The sequence below is a fragment of the Protopterus annectens genome, chromosome 2.part0 (assembly GCF_019279795.1).
Source record: "Protopterus annectens isolate FY-2018-M chromosome 2.part0, PAN1.0, whole genome shotgun sequence".
NCBI classification, from domain to species: Eukaryota; Metazoa; Chordata; order Ceratodontiformes; family Protopteridae; genus Protopterus; species Protopterus annectens.
In genome coordinates this window covers 456,338,518-456,358,609 of record NC_056728.1, presented here as the reverse complement: position 1 = coordinate 456,358,609, position 20,092 = coordinate 456,338,518, and the positions used below count along the sequence as shown (strand labels likewise).

Below are 20,092 nucleotides of genomic sequence, written 5' to 3'. Positions count from 1 at the left end.
GAAAAATGGGTAAATGAGGTTACAATAAATTATCTGAGGTGAGCAGGTGAGAAAGTCCAGGGGGTGAAGGGGGGTGGAAGATTATACCTCAGAAGTGACCACCCTCTTGTGCTTTGTCATAGAGGGATAATGACTGGGCTATGGGTCAGGTGACACAAGTTCAATTTACGGCTTGGGGGTCTAAGGCGCTGGCAGTTAGGGATGGAACAGCAGTTGTGTTGGCATTCTCTGTGAAGACTTCTGATGGAGTTTGCTCTAATCATGCGTTGTCCAAAGAAGAGAAAGGGTGGTGGGCCTGACTGCGCTTCTGTGGAGGTAGGATGTCCACAGTGCATGCCACCCCTCAGATGCAACCATGCAAACCACAAGGGAGGGGAAGCAACAGGGTAGGTTATTAAAAGGTACCCCCCATGAAGGTGAATAGCAAGACCATCCAGATGACGTCAGGTTCTATAGTGGAACCAGCTTGAAATAGAGAAACCAGCTTGAAATAGAGAAACTTTGGGGGAGTAAAGAGGAGCTGGGAGACCCAGACATGGATGTGGGCACTAGGATAGAGGCAGTACCAAAAAACAGGAAAGTAAAAAGTGCTCATCTTGAACACATGCTGTTACAGTATGTTTACCACACAAATCACCACTGCAATGTTACTCATTATTCATGGGACAGTGCCAATGGAATAGTAAGCAATTACTCACAGAAGCATGAAAACCAACACATAAGCAAAATACTCAAAAGGAGAAGGACTGGTCTTATATGACCCCCACACCCCCACCCCATGTAGGAGCTTCACCCTTCTAAATATGCTGCTCTAACATCACTGTACTACAGGGTATGAAGAAAACAACAACAAAAAATTATATTCATAACACCTGCAGTTGACTAACAAGTCACCATGCTGAGTTTCGCAAATGAAGTTTTAGACAAAATGATGGGCACCCACACACACACACACACACACACAAATAATTGCTTTGACTTCCTGAAAACTGTCAGCAATAAAGGTGTTCAATTTAACTCCAAAATGTCTATTACTGAACAGCTGGTTCTCTTGCTTGGTTATATAATGCTTAGTACTTACTTTTCCCCTCACCAGCATTATATTTGTTCAGTGCTCTAAATTTCTACTTTTCGAACTTAGTGATGAAAATTAAAATATTACTTCTTTGCAAGATATGCACAAATAACTACAATTTAATAGTCTGTTTCAGCTTCATTAAGAGTTCTTTTTCACTTATGTGGTTACTCTCTGTACTTGCAACCCTACTTCTAGCATAGGGTATCTATTCATTTCTCTGCTGTATACAGCTTGGAACCCCTGACTACTACTGACATCTGACACATACACTAATCTAGTCTACCAAAACATAAATAAATTAAATGAATATCCAGAAGGAGTTCCTTAAAAGATGATGAGGGTGTAACAGTTAAGTCCATAAAAGCTCACCTACAAGGTTATTTAAAAATAGCCAGCACAAACCTAACATTAAAATACCACATACCACTTTTTCTTAAAACATTTTGCCTGCATAGGCATTCAAACGTTGCTATTGTTGGCCATCTGGCAAAGTGCATATTCAGTGCATTTAAAATATGCACTCCACAGTTACAACAAAACTAGAACAGTTACAACAGAAATAGGTTCCATCAAATATTTCCTCTTAAAACTAAACATCAGTACCTGGAATATGCTGGCTCCATATGGGGTTCTCCACGCATTCAGCAAGTTATCTTTTCCAGTGCTCACAAACCATTTGCCTATAATAAGACATAGCAAATTAACTTTATAGTCACATGCCACAACCATCTATCCATCAACCAAAAATTACATGGAAACAATGTAATGTAAACTAATGAAAACCACACAGTGCGACAGCCCAGAAAATCGTGTGTGGTCTTAGTAATCAGACACAGGCACAGACTTTATAGTGGCTCCTTAATACACAAACATTTTACTGTGGATTTTCATAATTATTTGAAACAGTACACTAACGGTTCTGAGATGATAATTTTAGAAATAAAACTGTGCTGTTTTTACAAGGGTGAAGTAAATACGTCTTTGAAAATGAATATAAAAACCCTTTAAATACACAATACCACAAGCCACAGACAGATGGAAAGGGGTGGTGAAACATACCGCAATGAGCAAATTTGAGGGAAAGCACACAGCTCTCATGGAGGTGGAGTTGGTACTTGTCTGGTTTTGTAACATGTAGCACTTCAACATTGCTGTTCTCCATTCCAACTGCCAACCACTCACCAGTTGGACAATACCCTAGAGAAAAGATCTGAAAAAAAAAATACCACCAAATAAATTATAGGGATCATTAGAACATTGTTAAAAATGCACAAGTCTTTAGCAAAAGACAATTATGTCTGCAATGAATTTTAAAAGTTTTCTTCAGCAATTAAGGGACATGGAGCAAAATTAAACAGGAGGTTTACTTAGGCTAAAGTGATTCAGAAGTATCCTACTATCAAATACAACTCTGCAGAATGCAAAATGCTTATCCAAAGCCTCCCCCCTCTCAGACTTCAAGGTTGCATCAGAATATAAAGGTGCATCACCACTTAAATGAAAAGGAACAGGTCTAGTGGATAAGTGAAATGTGTATTTGTACATTTAAAAGGAACAAGTCTACAAATGCTATCTGCTTTTTCTACCAAGAGTTAAAGCAATAACCTATTATAAAAATTATAATCTACTTTAAAGAAAATAGAATTATGAAAAAGAAACCGCATAGTTACCCTTTGTTCTTTGATAGGTACTACAATGATTCGGGGACTGAAATCTTTCAAAAACATTACATTCACATATAGAAGAAATGATGCAACACACAGCTGATTTTTGTTTGTAACACTGCAAAACAGTTAAGCGCAAACTAATATTCTGTTTCGCTAACCTGTGATGAGAAATCATGTTGCTGTAACTGTCTTCCTTCCCTTAGATCCCAGGACCTTACTGTGTTGTCCAAGCCTCCTGTCCACAGCTTGGTTCCATCATTTGAAATGTCAATACAGCTGGCCCCGTCAGTGTGACCCTGGAACTGTCTGTCATTAAAACATACAAACAAACACATTAATAGCAACCACCACATAATTTTCCAAGGGACATACAAGTGATGAAAATGGTGGTATCTATTTAAATGTGATAGCTATTCCAACTTACATTTAATAAATCTCCTAACTTACATTTTAGTACACCTGTTAGGCTCCTAAAGGTTAACTGAGTCACTGATGGATGAAAGGGCAGGGTGTCTGACAGAGACAACCCATGAGCTGGGCTTGGAAAGTAGCCAGAAGAAATGGGGAGCAGTTAACATCAACTCTCCTTTCTTTAGGGCCAAAAGTGGTGTTGGTGGACTGGCAAGTACCAAAAACTGGAATTATAATAAATGCCTATTGTGCTGGAATATGTGACTCAAGTGCATTATCACGGAACAAAGTTGTTTTTTTACACTGGTCCAGAAAAACAATGGCATCCAATATACAACGGACATATGACTGATGGCACTTTGAACTTTTCTGGCACTTAGCATGGAGGATAAAGGCTCTGAACTGTTAAAGAGCTGCTTCCTGTAGACAAAGGTACAGGTTTGATTCCTTCCACCTCTACTTGCATAACGTGTGGCTCTGAGCAACCCACTTGACCAGACATTGCTCTTGGGTCTGCTCTAAAAGGGGTCACGTCTCCAATAAGCTTACCTGTTAACAAATGTATAAAAACAAATAAATAATGCTTGCACACTCTCACTGCCGACCAAGACCCAAGGTATCAATAAGGCAGATTTTACCCAAGAGTGGTTTCCTTTTGTCATGTTGGCCAATGGAAACGACTGCAGAATAAGTTAGGACAGTCAGGGATTGATGGCATAATTTGAGGTCAAACAGACCAGAAAAAAAAGTTGTTAGATGTTATAAAACAACCTGCATCCAGTGGTTCTGTGCAATTCATACCTGGATATTTGTACAGAGGAATTCTACATGTTAGCAGCATAAAAACTACTACTTAAACTATGCAAACTAGCCTAGCATAGACTACTGAAACAGGACTATCTTCTGAGGAGAAAAAAATGTGATCATACAGTTACTTTGTAATGCGGTACTCTTTCCACAAGCTTTGTTGGCTACTTGGGCAATGTGCTCTCAACCAAAATTTTCTTTGCTCTGAAATGCAAAATCCTGTCCCACCTACCTGACCAGCGTCTGATTGTGCAAGTCCCACACAGCGATATTCCCATCACTACAGCAGGAGAAGCAGACCTTGGAGTCAGGACTGATCGCTAGTGCATAGCAGGCAGGAGCAGAGGATGTTAGCTCAGCCTTTATTCGTGGAGTCGGTGCTGCTAGGTCCCAAATGGATAACGTGCTGGCCTCCCCACCAACAATTAGTGTGCGGCCATCAGGGAGTAATTTACAAGATCGGATGTAGTTATCTCTGTTCTGTGGAGACACAATCAATCAGAATGACATTTGAGAAATAAACAATACAATAACAGGAGCAGAAGTATGACAGTGACGCAGACTTTTTTTTAGGAATCACTTCTCATATGAAAGTAAAAGAGCAAATTAGTGGCATATAATTAATAGACAAAAAAAAACTTCAAACTGAATGTCAAAGCTAATATTTTTACTCTTGTGTAGTAGCCAAATACAAAGCACCATATGCAACTCTCAATCAAAACCACAATAAAATCTTGGGCTTAAAAGGGGAAATGTAAGTCAAGCTACATGCACTGTTACCATGTGTATTACTACTATCTTGCAGCTAACAGTGGAATGTTACAGAAATGAGCACATCTGAACATTACCGATAATTTAATGCCCAGCATTTACAACAAAGCTGCTTTTTCTTTTGCAATGAAATATTTTAGGCTTTGGGAATGCTTTCCAGAATTTGTTTTGCATCTTTCCTAAAGTGTATAAAAAATCTATAAATACAATACATCTAACTGAAGCATCAGAGCCAATTTTGTAAAGTACAGGCCATCACTTGGAAAGCACTGCTGTGTAACCACGTGCAGGCACAATTGTCAATGCAGGAAAAAGTTTCTTCTTCATGGATCATCTTGAAATCTTCTTTCATGCAACATAGCCACAAATTAGACTGGCGAGGCCAATATTGAAATCCCCCAACCCCAATCTGTGTAGATGTAATGCTAGTAAGTCTGTGCTAGGAGGGAGTGCTGAACTTAGTAAAATCCCAAACCAGCATTTTATGTGAGAGAGAGAGAGAAAGTCGGATGTTTTTCAGATAAAAGCAGAGATTACTACTGAGTGAACTGCCTTGTAAACCTGCGAGTAAACATATTTGCGACAAAAGTTGTTCTCTCTTGATCAGTTCCTCTTGAAAAAAAAAGTGTCATATCAAATTATACAAATATATTCAGCAATCAGAAAATCCTCAAAGTGTACAACAAGAAAACTAAGCTATTTGATGGGGAATTGCGCAAATGTCTTAAATCTTATGCTGCTGACATAATAATGGCAACTGAATATATGTTCTAAACTACATAAAGTCTAACAACTCTACAGAACAGAAAACAGCAGGAATGGTACAAGTGAAATGAGGCAAATGTACCATTTGGTTTGAAGACTTCACCAACAGAAAAGTACAATGGTACAACCAATGCAACACTTTTTGGGAAATCCAAGTTCTCGAACAGAAATCTTTCCTAGTAACCCACTGAATGAGGCATCACTAAAACAAAGTTTCATTAGCAATGCTACTTTGCTTTCCTAAAGGATTCTGATAATTTTCTGATAACTTTTCTTAAGAAGTAATATAAGCCCATTGTAATTCTGTTTTAAAACCATTTATACAAAAACTTCTACAAATGGGGTAGTTTCAGCTCATGTATTTGGTTAGCTGCAAGGCCTTTTACGTAACTAATCTGCTCCTATCCCATTTACTAGGAGGCAGAAATATATATATATATATATATATATATATATATATATATATTTATTTATTTTTTGCCATTAGAACAAGTAGAAAATAGATCTCTTTTTCACATCTGAATAGAAGCCACTTCTGCAAATCTCGCAATAGATGTGCAGCAAACAAAATGTCCCAAACTGTCCTACTGCCAGCTACCATCAGTGTGGTTCAAGCACCCATAACCAAACTGTCACACAACATTCACAAGCATAACTATTAGAATTTTTAAAAATGCAGAAAAGACATTTAAATATTCAGCAGACGTACATTCTGTCAATGATACAGAAAGTTCAAGTTCTATATATCATCAAATCAAGAAACTGAAGAGTTAGTAACATACAGAAAAAGGTAAATCCCAGCTGCACAAATAAAATATATGACATGCTCAAAAGCATTAAGATTCAAATCGAGCATGTACGTTTTTAGCTAAAATTCCTCATCCTTTACACTTGTAAAGATCATTAAAGGGCACTGTAACTGTGTTTATTTCCTTCTTCAGAAAAGTTATTTTAAAGCTAGCAGTTTGTGTTTTAATGGACTGTCATGAGACTGCACTGTACTTTTATAAATGGGAGCACTCGTTTTCCTGTCAGTTTAGAAGCTGTTTAAAGGAAATGAAAAGTATTTTCTGAAGAGAAACTATCTTTATTTTATATTGTGGGGCTGTCAAAAGTGTTTTTTTTTTTAAACTTAGTTTTTACTTGCATTTGTTAGTTTGTCTTTTCGGCTTTTCCCGGTTAGGGGTCGCCACAGCGGAACTCCGGTCTGCTAATGATTGGCAGTAGATTTTTATTATGCTGAGTTGCCAGCCCGACACCCAACCTTCAGCGAAGGCACACCCATTCACACATGTCTTTCGGAGGCCACTCGACCGCGGGGAAGACATGCAGACTCCACACAGATGGCACTCCAGCCGTGAATCAAACAGGAGAACCTCTTGCTGTGAGGCAACATTTACTGCTGGTTTTCCCTGGGAAAGAGGTACAGTTTTGGCCTGATCACAGAACAATCTGTTGGTCCTATTCCAACCAGTTTTTGCTAACACGGCAGCCTAGCAGTTTGTGTCTGCTGTAAGTGGATAACTCTGCTGTGGCCATCATCTTTTACCCCGGATCCCTCTGGTGTAACAGCACATTGGCAGTGCAGGGATTGGCCATGTCTTCTGTGACTACTGGGGTCCCCTCAGTGGGCAAGTGAGAGTCACTCTTGTTGGTCCTGGGACAGAAAACAGGGACGTTTTCGCTGTTTTGTCAGGATGCTGTGCCCATCCCTGAGGAAGTTGCTGCTGACATTAATAACTCTGTTAGTCCCATTTTTCCTGTCAAAAGGAAATAGAAAGCTAAACATTTATCTACTCCTCAAATTTCCTTACAATAGTTTGCTGGGGCTGATTTACAGTTTAACTCAGTCTACTGTTTGGTCTAACATTGCTACATACTCAAGCTCAAGTGTGCTAGCTTGCACTGCATTTGAATTTTTACTGCTGTTTTAGCTACTTTTCTGTACAACAAAAAAAAAGTCTAAGCCTGTTTCCTACCTTTCCTGTAACTAGTGTAGTCCAGATTCAGATTTGCTGTATCCAAGATTGTATGTAAGCTTCTGAGCCCCCCAAGCTTTCTGTGTTGGATGTGAAGCCTTCTAGTTTATCAGTGGGAGTGGTAAGCACTAGGTAACCTATCCACCACATAAGGAGTGGTTCTGGCCCAAAAATTGTAGTTATTGGTCGTTTGGGCAGTTTTTCCATCTCTCTCAACTTTCTAATTTAAAAGCCCGCATTTGCACTTGTTTCCCCCCTTTCCTGTAACTTGTTTAGTCCAGATACAGATTTTTAGTTTTAGCACTTGAATTTGCTTATTCGTGATCAGCACTTGTTCAGAACTTGTTGTAAGCACTAAATAAGCTACTAATTACTACAGCACTCAACCTTCCTCATTACCTAGAGGAAAACAGTTTTGGTACTTACTTTCTCACTTGCTTAGAGTAAAACAGCTCTTGTACTGACTTTCCTCACTTATCTAGAGGAAAATATTTTTTTATTCAGGCATGTCCAAGGGTCAGCTCCCAGTGTTCTCTCCTGTCTGTCTGATGAATCTGGGCATCATGGGGCAATGTAGAAATAGCCTCATGTACACAGACAACCCTCTCCTCCTACCACCCAACACTACAACCTGTGAGAGATGCACTTATTTAGCCAAAATGGAGGTAAAGCTCTCTCCAACCAAGACTGAACTTGACAGTCAAGAGAAGGTAAACACTTGCACCACACCACACTCATCCCATAGTCTCACTAAATCTAGCAACAGAGATCTCCAAAGCAGAAATGCAAGCAACCTCTACCTCCCCAAACACAACCCAAATGACACATAGCCCGCAGACTCAGTGTGCCACTCAATCACAGCCAATAAGGCAAAACAACGTACCCAACACACTAGTCATAGGTGACTCTATAGTCAGGCACACTGATGTCCCACTCACCAGACTAAACAAGGAGAAGGTTACGGTCAGCTGCCTGTTGGGTGTCAGGATCCGCCACATAACCCACGGACTCAGGTCTCTCCACAACAATTGCAAATGACTCTATCATTGTCCATGTTGGTGTGAATGACCGGAGACTTACCTCCCTGGACTACATGAAAAGAGGAATGGAAGAGCTCTCGGATCTTGTAACCCAGGCAGGTATGACCCTAGCCCTGAGTAGCATTCTGCCATCACCCAGAATTATACTGCAGTACAAGGACAAAATGACTGACTTCAACAATTGGCTAAGCTTCTGGTGTCATTCTAAAGGGATCCAGTATCTGTCTGCCTGGGGTGACATGGTCGACAGACCACGAAGCTTTGCCAGAGATGGCCTGCACCTGTCACCCCTGGGATTCCGGATACTGGCTAAGGTTCTTGCTGCCCCTATAGTGCCTTTTTTAGGAAAGATTCAAATGACAAATTCACCACCGTAACAGGAACAGGCAAGCAAAAACTGAGGGTGATGCTACTCAATGCTAGAAGTCTAAATCTCAAAATGCACTCACTCGAGGCACTCCTTAACATGGAGAACACTGACATCTGTGCAGTGATTAAGACCTGGTTCAAGGCTCCAGAAAGCACCACTGCACTGCCAGACTATAACTCATACCACACTTTTCGGCCATGTAACCTGGACCGGAACACCAAAGGTGGAGGTGTGCCCATATTCATTAATGATATCCACACCTCCAGGCTAGTTGCTCAGCATAATGCATCCAAGGTTATCCAAGTGCATCTAACTCTGGGCAAAACTGCAATCCAAATTGTAGCTTGCTACAGATCCACCACCATACCCCACGATTCCCACTCCTCTTTTCTTGATGTACTGGAAAATATTAGGGTTCAACCAAACATCCTAATAATGGGCGATTTCAACTACCCCAACATTAACTGGGAAAACTACTTATGTACCAACTCCTTCGCTCAACGCTTTCTGGAATTCATAAACTCCAATGCCCTGGATCAACTTATCCACACTCAAACCAAGGGCAACTATATCCTAGATCTAGTCATTACCAACATGAGTGACCGGTGTTCCACACCTGAAGTCAATGCCTCAATGGTCCGATCCGACGATAAGCTAATCACCCCAGATATCCACATCCTGCCCCCACCCCCCATTAAGGAAACCATGGTAAACAATTTCTCCAAAGCCAACTTCATGTTCTTAAGACAGAAGAGGTGGTGAACTTCATGACACCCTTGCAGATGGACAATACAGTTACAACTACTGAATCCTATACAATTGCACTTTATAAGCACTTGCATGAGTGCATGGATCATGCTAACCCAAACAGAACCAAGACACTATCCTCCAAAAAAAGAAGCCAATCTGGTGGTCCCCTGCCATAAACAAACTGTACAACAGAATAAAGAAACTGTTGCAAAAGAGAGTAAAATCCCATGAGTGGAGGAGCTCCCTGGTCAGCCTCAGTAAGAAGCTGCGATCCCTGATAAAATCCTCCAAAGCTAGTTACAAAAACAAAATCTCCACTGATTCTAAAGACAACCACAAAGCATTCTATAGCTATGCCAAGAATCTCAATGGCAACACTCAGATCTGCTCTGAATTACAGCACAATGGCACTAAATATACAGACCCAACTGATATTGCAAACAGCCTGGCAGATAGGTTCAGTGCTAATTTTACCCCCTCTCACCCCCTAAAGGGCCCATCTCTATACAGGAAGAATGCAAAGTTCCTGTAATCACAGCTGCACAGGTAAAAACCACACTCTTTGAAGCCAAGAACACAGCATCCATGGGACCAGACAATATCCCAGGGCTGCGTTCTATACGAATTACAGAATGAACTGGCACCCCACCTAAGTACCATGTTCAATCATAGCCTCACCTCAGGCTTTGTGCCCGCTGAATGGCGCACAGCAATGGTTATCCCACTCCATAAGGAGGGAGCCACCACAGACCCCGGGAACTACCACCCCATTAGCCTGACGAGCCTGGTCTGCAAGGCCATGGAACATATCATCATAGAACTTATAAACAAAGACATTGGTAATATCCAAACTCTGGACCCCACCCAGTTCGGGTTTGTAAAAGGCAGATCATGTCTCCTAAACCTGATAGACTTCTCTGAAGCAGTCACCAAAGCCGTAGACGAGGGTAAGGTGGTTCACTCAGCCTATCTAGATCTTGCCAAGGCTTTCGAAACCACCCCCCACTCTGGAATTATAGATAAACTCACTAAACTAGGTATAAATCCCTATGTCACAAGATGGGTTGCCAACTGGCTCACTGACAGAACCCACACTGTGAAAGCAGCAGACTCCAAATCTGACTTCAGACCAGTGACAAGTGGAGTACCACAGGGTTCAGTCCTGGGTCCTCTCCTGTTTGGTATCTACTTCTTTGATGTTTAGGCTAACACAGAAGGTCTTTGGCTAACGAAGTTCACAGATGACAGCAAACTAGGAGACATAATCGAAACTCGTAATGATGTGGGCATCCTACAAAAGGGCCTCACTGAGATAGATGCTTTGTGTCAAAAGCTCAATGCCAAAAAGTGCATTGTCATCCCCTTTGGTAAAAACTCTGTAGCCATGAACTACAACATAGGCGGTAGTATACTTAATACCAAAAGAGACCTTCGGACACAGGTGGACAGTAGTCTCTCCTTTGATAATCACATTGCCACAGTAGTCAGGAAATCCTTCGACGTGTCACACCTCATCACAAAAGGTTTCTCATCCAGAAAAAAAAAGAGGTCATTGTTCCCTCTACTCATTAGACCCATTATAGAGTATAATGCCCCTTTTGATATGTACCTCACAAGACATTAACAACTGGAAAGGCCACCGAAATACCTCACAAAGAGGATTCCCGGCCTCAAACAGATGCCCTTTGCAGACCGTCTCAAAAAACTCCAGCTTTACTCCGCCGCATATCGCCTACTCAGAGGTGATCTCTGCCTAACATACAAAGCAATGTCAAACCCAGAGCTGTTGGACATGCTCCATTTAAAGAAATCCCAATCCCTCCGAGCTACATGCTCTAGGGACCTAAACCTTGTCACCACAATAAACAGAACATGCTGGAGGGATAGATTCCTGTCCCAGAGACTTCCCATACTCTGGAATAATTTACCTATCTATATCAAACAAAGCTCCTCCTTAGCACTCTTCACGAAAACTCTTGATGACTGGATGGGAAATGGGAAATTCACTCCGGGGATCACTTCTGTGGCTCTGCTCGACAGTGGCACAGGAAAATAATTTTCTTGGGTGGCAAAAGCCAGGGTACCTTTTTGGCTGGGCTTGTATAGGTCCTAGGGCCGAGAGCCTAGTACCTACTTATGAACCTACTGATACTTCTCATAAAGTAGTTTCTGGTACAAAACGAGGGATATTTCAAGATTCTGAATCTGGACAGGAGGATGAAGGTACAGATACAGGGTTTCCTTCTCAGGTTTCTGAATTAGACATTATGAATAGCTCAGTTTCTGACTCTCCCTGTGGGGGGGGTTCTCTTTCTCTGGGACCATTTCTAGAATATGCCAGTATTTTCAATCTTATAAGTTTTTATACACTCTTCCCAAATCTGATCTTGCAACTATAGCTATAGTTAATATTAGCCAATTCCAATTCTGCTCTTTTTGACAAGGATGGGAAGATTATAGATAAGTATGGGAACAAGTGTATGCTGCTGTAACTTTGATTTTCAGAATTTAGAACGGTCATGTTTTATCTGCAGTTTCTTCTTGTGAGAAATAAATCTGCTTTAAATAGTTTAATTTATATGATTCTGTAAGTTACAACCCATTGTTTACAGTGTGTGTAAGACGCTGTTGATGCTTCAAGGGCTACATAGGCCACTGGTACTGTTTTGAGGAAGTTTGCATGGCTGCATTGTCAGAACCTCTCAGATGATGTTTCGGGACAAGACAGGTAGTCTGTGACTACCTGCCTACTCTTCCACCCCCCTCCAGGCCATATTCTCCTTTCCCAGAGACTGTCTTACTGTCTCTCTTTCTGGGAAAGCATCACTTCAGACAGGTGAGTTCTGTCCATCATAGAAAATGGTTATTTCATGACCTGGGCCGTTCCTCCTGTTTTCAGGGGCATCCCTCAGCAACCAAAGGACCAACAGTCTCTATTACAACCCATCTTGGACAGCCTTGTCTCTCAAGGAACTACTCAATCAGTTCCAGGCTCAGAAAAGGTAAGGGGTTTTACTCCAGAATTTTTCTAGTTCCTGAGAAAGGATGGCCCAGGGAGACCCCATAATGAACCTCTCGCACCTCAACCTCTTTCTTCTAGTACCCATCTTCTTCATATATACCCTTCAAATTTTTTCCATACTGATAATGCCTCAGGCATTTTTGACCACTATGGACATCAAAGATGCTTACCTACATATCCCCATCAGGCCCAAATACAGGAAGTACTTGTGCTTCTCTGTGGGTTCATTACATTTTCAATTCTCCACTTTATCCCTTGGACTATCTACTGCACCAAAGTATTCACCAAATGACTGGCTTCAGTGATAGTCTACTTCAGGGTTCTAGGGATACAAATTTTCCCATACCTGGACGGCCTCCTGAGCCAGGCAGACTGCTTCAATACCCTCCAGACAGTCATTTCTGTTCTGCAGTCTCTGAGCTTCATAATCAACTTCCACAAATCCAGCCTAAACTCCTCCCAAGACCAGGTCTTACATGGGTGCAGAATCAGGCAATGACAGCAAGATAATACCTCAGACTCTTAGGGTACAGGGCTTCCACAATCCCCATGTTGCCACTGGAAAGACTCCACATGAGAAAGCTTCAGTGGTATCTGAGGTCCACATGGACTCCACACTCCCACCCGCTGAACCACACCATTCCCTTCCTGCCATGCCTAAGGAAGGAGACCCTTTGGTGGGTGGATCAAGTCTCTCGGAATCCAGGGCTTCCCTTACAACCCCTAGCCCCAGTACAGGAAATGTACACAGATGCTTCAGACCTGGTGTGGGGAGCTGCTATGGGCGGCTTAAAGGTGCAATGCAGTTGGACAGGCCACTCCAAGAGGGAACATATCAACATCAGAGAGATGACGGCTCTCATATTTGCTCTGAGGGCCTTCCAACATGTCCTGAAGCAAGGACCCATGAAATTGTTCACTGACAACACTACTATTCTTTGGTATGTGAACAAACTGTGGGGGGGGACTCGTGGTCCAGCATGCAGCAACTCTGCAAATCATCCATATACCCTCAGCTCAGAACATGCAGGTAGACACCCTAAGCAGATCCATATCACAATCCCATGAATGGACACTACACAGTGATGTGTTTCTGGACATAGTCTGCAGGTGGGGTACACTACAAACAGACCTGTTTGCCTGTCCTGTGAACAGGCAATGTCAACAGTTCTGCACCAGGGCTCCCTGGATGCCTTTTCTGTCACTTGGGAAGGGCTGTTTCTGTATGCTCCCCCACCCTCCACACTCCTTCAGAAAGTCCTGATGAAAATTCAGCAGGACAAACCAAAAATCTTGCTGGTGACCCCTTTTGGCCAAGACAGCAATGGTTCCCCCTCCTTCTGTGTTTAGCCAGGGGCAATCATCACAAGTTATCTCACAGAGTGGACCTATTCATAGGACAAGGGATCCCTGATCTGTCACCACCTGGAATCTCTGAACCTAACCCTGTGGGTGATACAGTTTTGATCCCTTTCAAACACCTTTATTCTGAGGACGTGCTAAATGTCTTGCAGGAGTCCAGGAAACCCAACATTAGGAAATCATATCTGTCTAAGTGGAAAATATTCTCCATTTAGGATTTAGGGTCTAAAAAAGACAGCTAGACCCATTTCAAGTAGGGGTCCCCTGGTACTGTCATATCTGTGTGAACTGTTGCAGGCAGGGTTGGCATATTCCTCTGTAAATGCCCATCTTGCTGCTATTTATGCATGTCTGCCTTTAGAACCACCAATTGCTTCTAGACCTTAAGTGAAGTGACTCTTAAAAGGAGTTCTACACCTCAGACCACCCAGGAGGCCAGTTCCTCCACCCTGGGACCTGAACTATGTGTTGGAGAAGCTCAGTGTTACTCCATCTGAGCCAACAGCCACAGCCTCTCTAAAGTATTGCACTTGGAAAACTGTGCTTTTGGTGGCCTTAACTTCAGCCAGGAGATTCTCAGAGCTCCAGGCCCTCAGTCAACCCACCCATTCTGATCTTCCACAAGGATATGGTTACCTTATGGACTAACCCGCCCTTTATGCCCAAGGTGGATAGTGAGTTATCCCCGGACCAATGTAGCCACCTATCCACTTTCTTCCTGCAGCCCCAGAATGACAGTGAGAGAGTCCTGCATTCCCTTAATGTTCACAGACAACTCAGATTCTACACTGACAAGACTAAATCTATTAGGAGATCAGAGCAACTGTTTGTCTCCTTTCACCTCAGGGCTCTGGGAAAAGCTATGACTAAACAGACTATTTCTATATGGATTTCCAAAGCCTTCTCCTTTTACTATCCCTGCCATGAAAACACACAGACTCCAATATTAAAGCCCATCCAACTAGGGCCATGGCCTCCTCCAGAGCTTTTTTCAAGGGGTTGGACACTGCCTCTGTTCTAGAAGCAGCTATCTGGACATTTGTTCATACCTTCACAAAACAATACAGACTGGATCACATCTCTAGAGCCACAGCAGGGTTTGCTAGGGCAATCCTGCACGGATTTTTGGAAAATTGTTCCTAACCAACCTCCTCTTCTTTCCTTTGAGCTATGGCACTCACCCAAAGGTTAAGAATACTTGCAACATGAGAATAGAAGGACACTGAATAGTTGTGTAAAATTTTACCATAACCACAGATGCCCTTCTCTTCCATGCTGCAGTATTCTATCCCACCCTCCTACCCCCTATTCAAAAGGAAATTTGGGCTTTGCTGGACGATTATGGACTTGTGCAGCTATCCTGGGACTGGAGTCCGACTGGGGCACTCAGTATTGAGGAAGGTACGTGCAGACGTCACTTTTATGGCCCACGTTCCCTTTGGCCAACATCAAAAGTCCCACGTACCTTACAGTGACTAAAGCTTTTGTACACTGGTTGGATATTTGGGTCGCTAGGTGGAGGCTAACCCAAAAGTTAAGAATACTGCAACATGAGAATAGAAGGACATCAGGCAGTGCACATTTACACTTCCTCAAGCTGCACATTATGCATAAAATGTCAGTTAAGTTGTTCCTGCTTCACTATCAGTCTGTTATGGGAGCTTTTCATTACAAAGTCTGGATCTGCCCTGTTGGCGATGTCCATCATGGGGCACTGTCCTCTACATAAGACATCACTGTGTTTGTGCACTCACTTTCCAGAGTTTGGAATGGTATAAATGCACCTGAATGTCTTTGCGTCTTAATACACATAACGTCACCTTGTCCTCTAGCTCCAAAACACTCCACTCTGTGTGGAGTAAACGCACCTGAATGTCTCCATGTCTTAATAAATACCAGGCCATCTTGTCCTCTAAGTCCAGAGCACTCCACTCTGTGCAGTCTACTTGTCTGCACTACACATTTTGCCTAATCTCATGTTTTACCCTGTATGCACTAAATTCTTATTATACACAGCTTAGTAAATGCTCTGCATGCATTGTGCAAGTACACACATGACATTCATCCATTAACAATGACAAAAGATTTAGATCTGGTCTACATATTAGATGATATGTTTTTTAAATTTTGTTCAAACACCATCTCATACTGACTAACTACATATTAATCACACAGTTTTTTTTTATTAGAAGAATCTGCTAATAGCAGTTTCCAGTCACACCCTGGAAAAGTACAGTTTTGTACCTACCATAAATGTAGATGTTCGAGGATTCCATTGCTGCAGTCCTGACAATTGGGTATAGTCCGCATCCCAGTCGGCCCGAATACCAGAGTATAAGGCTGACGTCGGTCATGGCGCCTTAGACTGACGTCAGTACGTCAGGGTACTAATGCGCATGCCCGACGTCATTTCCTCAGTCTTTTCTTGCCCCAGATGTCAGAAGACCCAAAAAGACAAGTCCCAAAAAACCTGCACCAAAAAACATGTACAATATATACAACAATATATACAAAAAATATAAGCATGAAAACTCACCTACACAACCACCCCTAAACACAGAGGGGAAGGAGGGAGGGTAAATTGGACTGCAGCAATGGAATCCTCGAACATCTACATTTATTGTAGGTACAAAACTGTACTATGTTCTTCGTCTTCCATTGCTGCAGTCCTGACAATTGGGTAGAATCCCAAAGCAGAGGAAAGGGAGGCTGGCAAATTATAAGGAAGTAGGAGCTGATAACATGCCTTGCAAAACAGCAGTGGCAAAACCAGCCCTAGACTTAGAGTAGATAGGAAGATGATAATGCTTAGAGAAAGTATGCACTGAACTCCAAGTAGCTGCTTCCAAAATATCCTTAGTTGCCACCCCCCGTAGAAATGCTGTAGAAGTGGCAGTAGCCCTAGTGGAATGAGGCCTAATCCCAGCTGGAATCTCCTTGCCATGATGGGAATAACAAAATGCAATGCAAAAGCCAATCCACCGGGAAATAGTTTGTTTTGACACAGGCTTGCCCTGTGAACTCAAGGCAAAAGAAACAAACAACTGCTGAGACTGCCTAAAATCCTTAGTCCTGCTTAAATAATATCTCAATTGCCTGTGTACATCTAAAGTGTGCAAAATCTTTTCCCCTTTATTTTGGGGATCTGCATAAAAAGTAGGCAAATGAATAGTTTGGTTTAAAGCCACACTAGAAACCACCTTAGGCATAAAGGAAGGATTAGTACGTAATGATACCCTATCCTTATGGAAAATCAAAAAAGGCTCTACTGCCATAAGGGCCTGCAACTCAGACACCCTTCTTGCAGAAGTAATGGCCAACAGAAAAGCAGTCTTCCATGACAAGTATTTCAACTCAGCAGTAGCCGCAGGTTCAAAAGGTTGTAGAGTAAGTTTTTCCAACACAAAATTGAGATCCCAAGCAGGAGTAGGAGCTCTACGTGGGGGTCTTATATTCTTTGCCCCTCTAAGAAACTGCTTGAACAAAGGATGCGAAAACAAAGGTGGGTCACAATCATAATGAGCTGAAATTGCTGCAGCATGAATCTTAATGGAAGAGAAGGACAAACCTTTGTCCAATAACTCAGTAAGATATTGAAGAGCCACACTCAAATTAGGCTCAGAAATCTCCAAATTCTTTGCTGTACTCCAAAATAAAAATCTCTTCCATTTGTCTGCGTACACCTTCCTTGTACTAGGTCTTCTAGCTTCCATAATCACATTTAAAACTTGCTGAGGAAGTTGAGACCTGCTGTGCTTCAAGAGAGAATATGCCAGGCTGTTAGATGAAGAGAGTGAAGCTTGACATTGAGCAGATGACCATCCTTCTGAGATAACACTTGAGGAATCAGAGGTAAAGGCCATGGAGGCTTCCTTACCAGACTCCGTAGTAGTGGATACCAGTGTTGCCGAGGCCAATCTGGAGCTATCAAAATCATCCTTGGCCTGTCTTGTCTGACCTTTAATAATACCTTTGGAAGAAGAGGCAGAGGTGGAAAGGCATAGACATGAAGGTTTTTCCAACTGAAAGACAGAGCATCCACTTTCCAAGCTGTGTGATGAAACCCCTTTGTGCAATACTTTGGCAGCTGGTGGTTTAGTGGAGAAGCGAACAGATCTATGTCTGGAGTTCCCCATGACACTGTCAATTTCTGAAATACATGAAGATCCAGTTTCCACTCGTGGGGATCCATGATTTGTCTGCTTAACACATCTGCTAGGGAGTTCTGTGCTCCTGGCAGAAACCTTGCCTGAAGAGTTAGTTGCAGGCTTAACGCAGTCTCCCATAAAATCATTGCTTGCCTGCATAGAGGATAAGAATGTGTTCCCCCTTGCTTGTTGATGTACCACATGACAGTTGTGTTGTCTGTTAGAATCAACACCTGCCCTGGAAGAAGTAACTCCTTGAAAGCCATCAATGCAAACTGGACTGCTAACATCTCCTTCATGTTGATATGTAGATGCTGTAGTCTGGCAGGCCACTTGTCTTGTATCCACTTTCCATTTAGATGAGCTCCCAAGCAGTGTCCGAGGCATCTGTCGTTAAAATCTGACTCGCCTCTGGCCGGGTCACAGAGAGTCCCTTGTTTAGGTGACATTCCTGAGCCCACCACAAGAATTCCTTTTGAAGGCAAGGTATTATTTGAATGACAGTGTCCAAATCCTGGCAGTGCTGTGTCCATACATTTTTGAGATACCATTGCAGCTTCCTCATATGCAGTTTGGCATTGGGAAGCACCAGAATACAAGATGCCATGAACCCTAATGCTTGAAGGACTGTCCTTGCAGTCAGCACGGACTGATGAGATAGTTGATGGAAGTAAAGTGACAGACTCTTTTGTTTGTCCGGGGTTAAAAAGGCCATCTGGGCTGCTGTATTCAGTCTCACACCCAGAAAGCACATGTCTTGAGAGGGTACTAGACTGGACTTTATTTCGTTCACAGAATACCCCAGGCATCTTAGCACTGCTATGACATATTCCAGATGCTGTAGAAGGTCTTCCTTTTCTTGAGCCAGAATCAGGCAGTCGTCCAAGTAAGGATAGATTTGAATGCCTTGAAGCCTGAAGTAAGCTATCACTGGAGCCAGAACCTTTGTGAATACTCTGGGCAGTAGATAAGCCAAAGGGCAATGCAGAGAACTGATAATGAAAATCTCCAGTTCGAAACCGCCGATACTTTCTGCAACCTAGCCTTATAGGCACATGAAGGTAAGCTTCCTTGAGATCTAAAGTTACCATCCAGTGATCTTTGCCCAGCAGAGGTAACAGTTGTTGTAACGTCAACATCTTGAACTTGGGAATGTCCAGATAAGTGTTGAGGATAGATAAATCCAAAATTGGTCTCCACGTGTTCCCCTTCTTTGGTACGAGGAACAGGCAAGAATAAAATCCGAAGCCCCTTTCTGATACAGGGACTGGCTGAATGGCCCCTATCTGGAGTAACTGAGAAACTTGCTTGTGAGCCTCTTTTCTTTGTGGAGGAGGAACATCTGGCATGCCTTTGAAAGGGGGCATTGTGTGGAAATAAAATCTGTAACCGTGATGAATGATATCCAGCACCCATCTGTCTTGAGTGATTAAATCCCAATTTTCTTTGAAAAGAGACAGTCTTCCTCCCAAAGGAGCTGCCAGACGAGAATCCACTGGCAGCTGAAAAGGCAGGTCATTGGGTCTGCTTACGAAAGGACTGACCCCTGCCCTCACCAGAAGTCTGAGCAGGTGAACTCTCTGATCTAGGCCTAAACGAACCTTGAGCCCTGCCCCTACCACGTCTAGACCTACCCCTAGACTGGGAACCATAAGCAGGATACGTCCACCCCTTAGCAGGCCAATTTCTACTAAACTTCGGAGGCTGCACCTGCAAAAAATCTTTAACAGTCTGCATAGACTTAGCTTTGTCCTCCATTTTCTTTAAAACTGCTTCCACAGGCGGTCCAAACAACACATCAGACTGTAAAGGAGCATCCAAAATCCTGGTCTTAACATGCTCAGCTAAATTCTGATCCTTCAACCAGGCATGTCTGCGAAGAACAGAACTAGTAGCAGCCACCCTCGAGGAGGCCTGAACAG

The 20,092-nt window shown here is 42.6% G+C and overlaps 1 protein-coding gene across 8 annotated transcripts in view; it reads right to left on the bottom strand.

The window, feature by feature from the left end:
* TLE4 (TLE family member 4, transcriptional corepressor) overlaps window positions 1-20,092 on the bottom strand; it is a 617,928-nt gene that overhangs the window by 47,099 nt on the left and 550,737 nt on the right. For all 8 annotated transcript variants that reach the window (XM_044060884.1, XM_044060882.1, XM_044060883.1 and 5 more), the window contains 4 exons: window positions 4,196-4,443; window positions 2,904-3,051; window positions 2,138-2,288; window positions 1,682-1,758 (listed from right to left, as the gene is read on the bottom strand). In XM_044060884.1, the coding sequence (XP_043916819.1) occupies window positions 1,682-1,758; window positions 2,138-2,288; window positions 2,904-3,051; window positions 4,196-4,443 (624 nt within the window). The remainder of the gene's footprint in view (window positions 1-1,681; window positions 1,759-2,137; window positions 2,289-2,903; window positions 3,052-4,195; window positions 4,444-20,092) is intronic.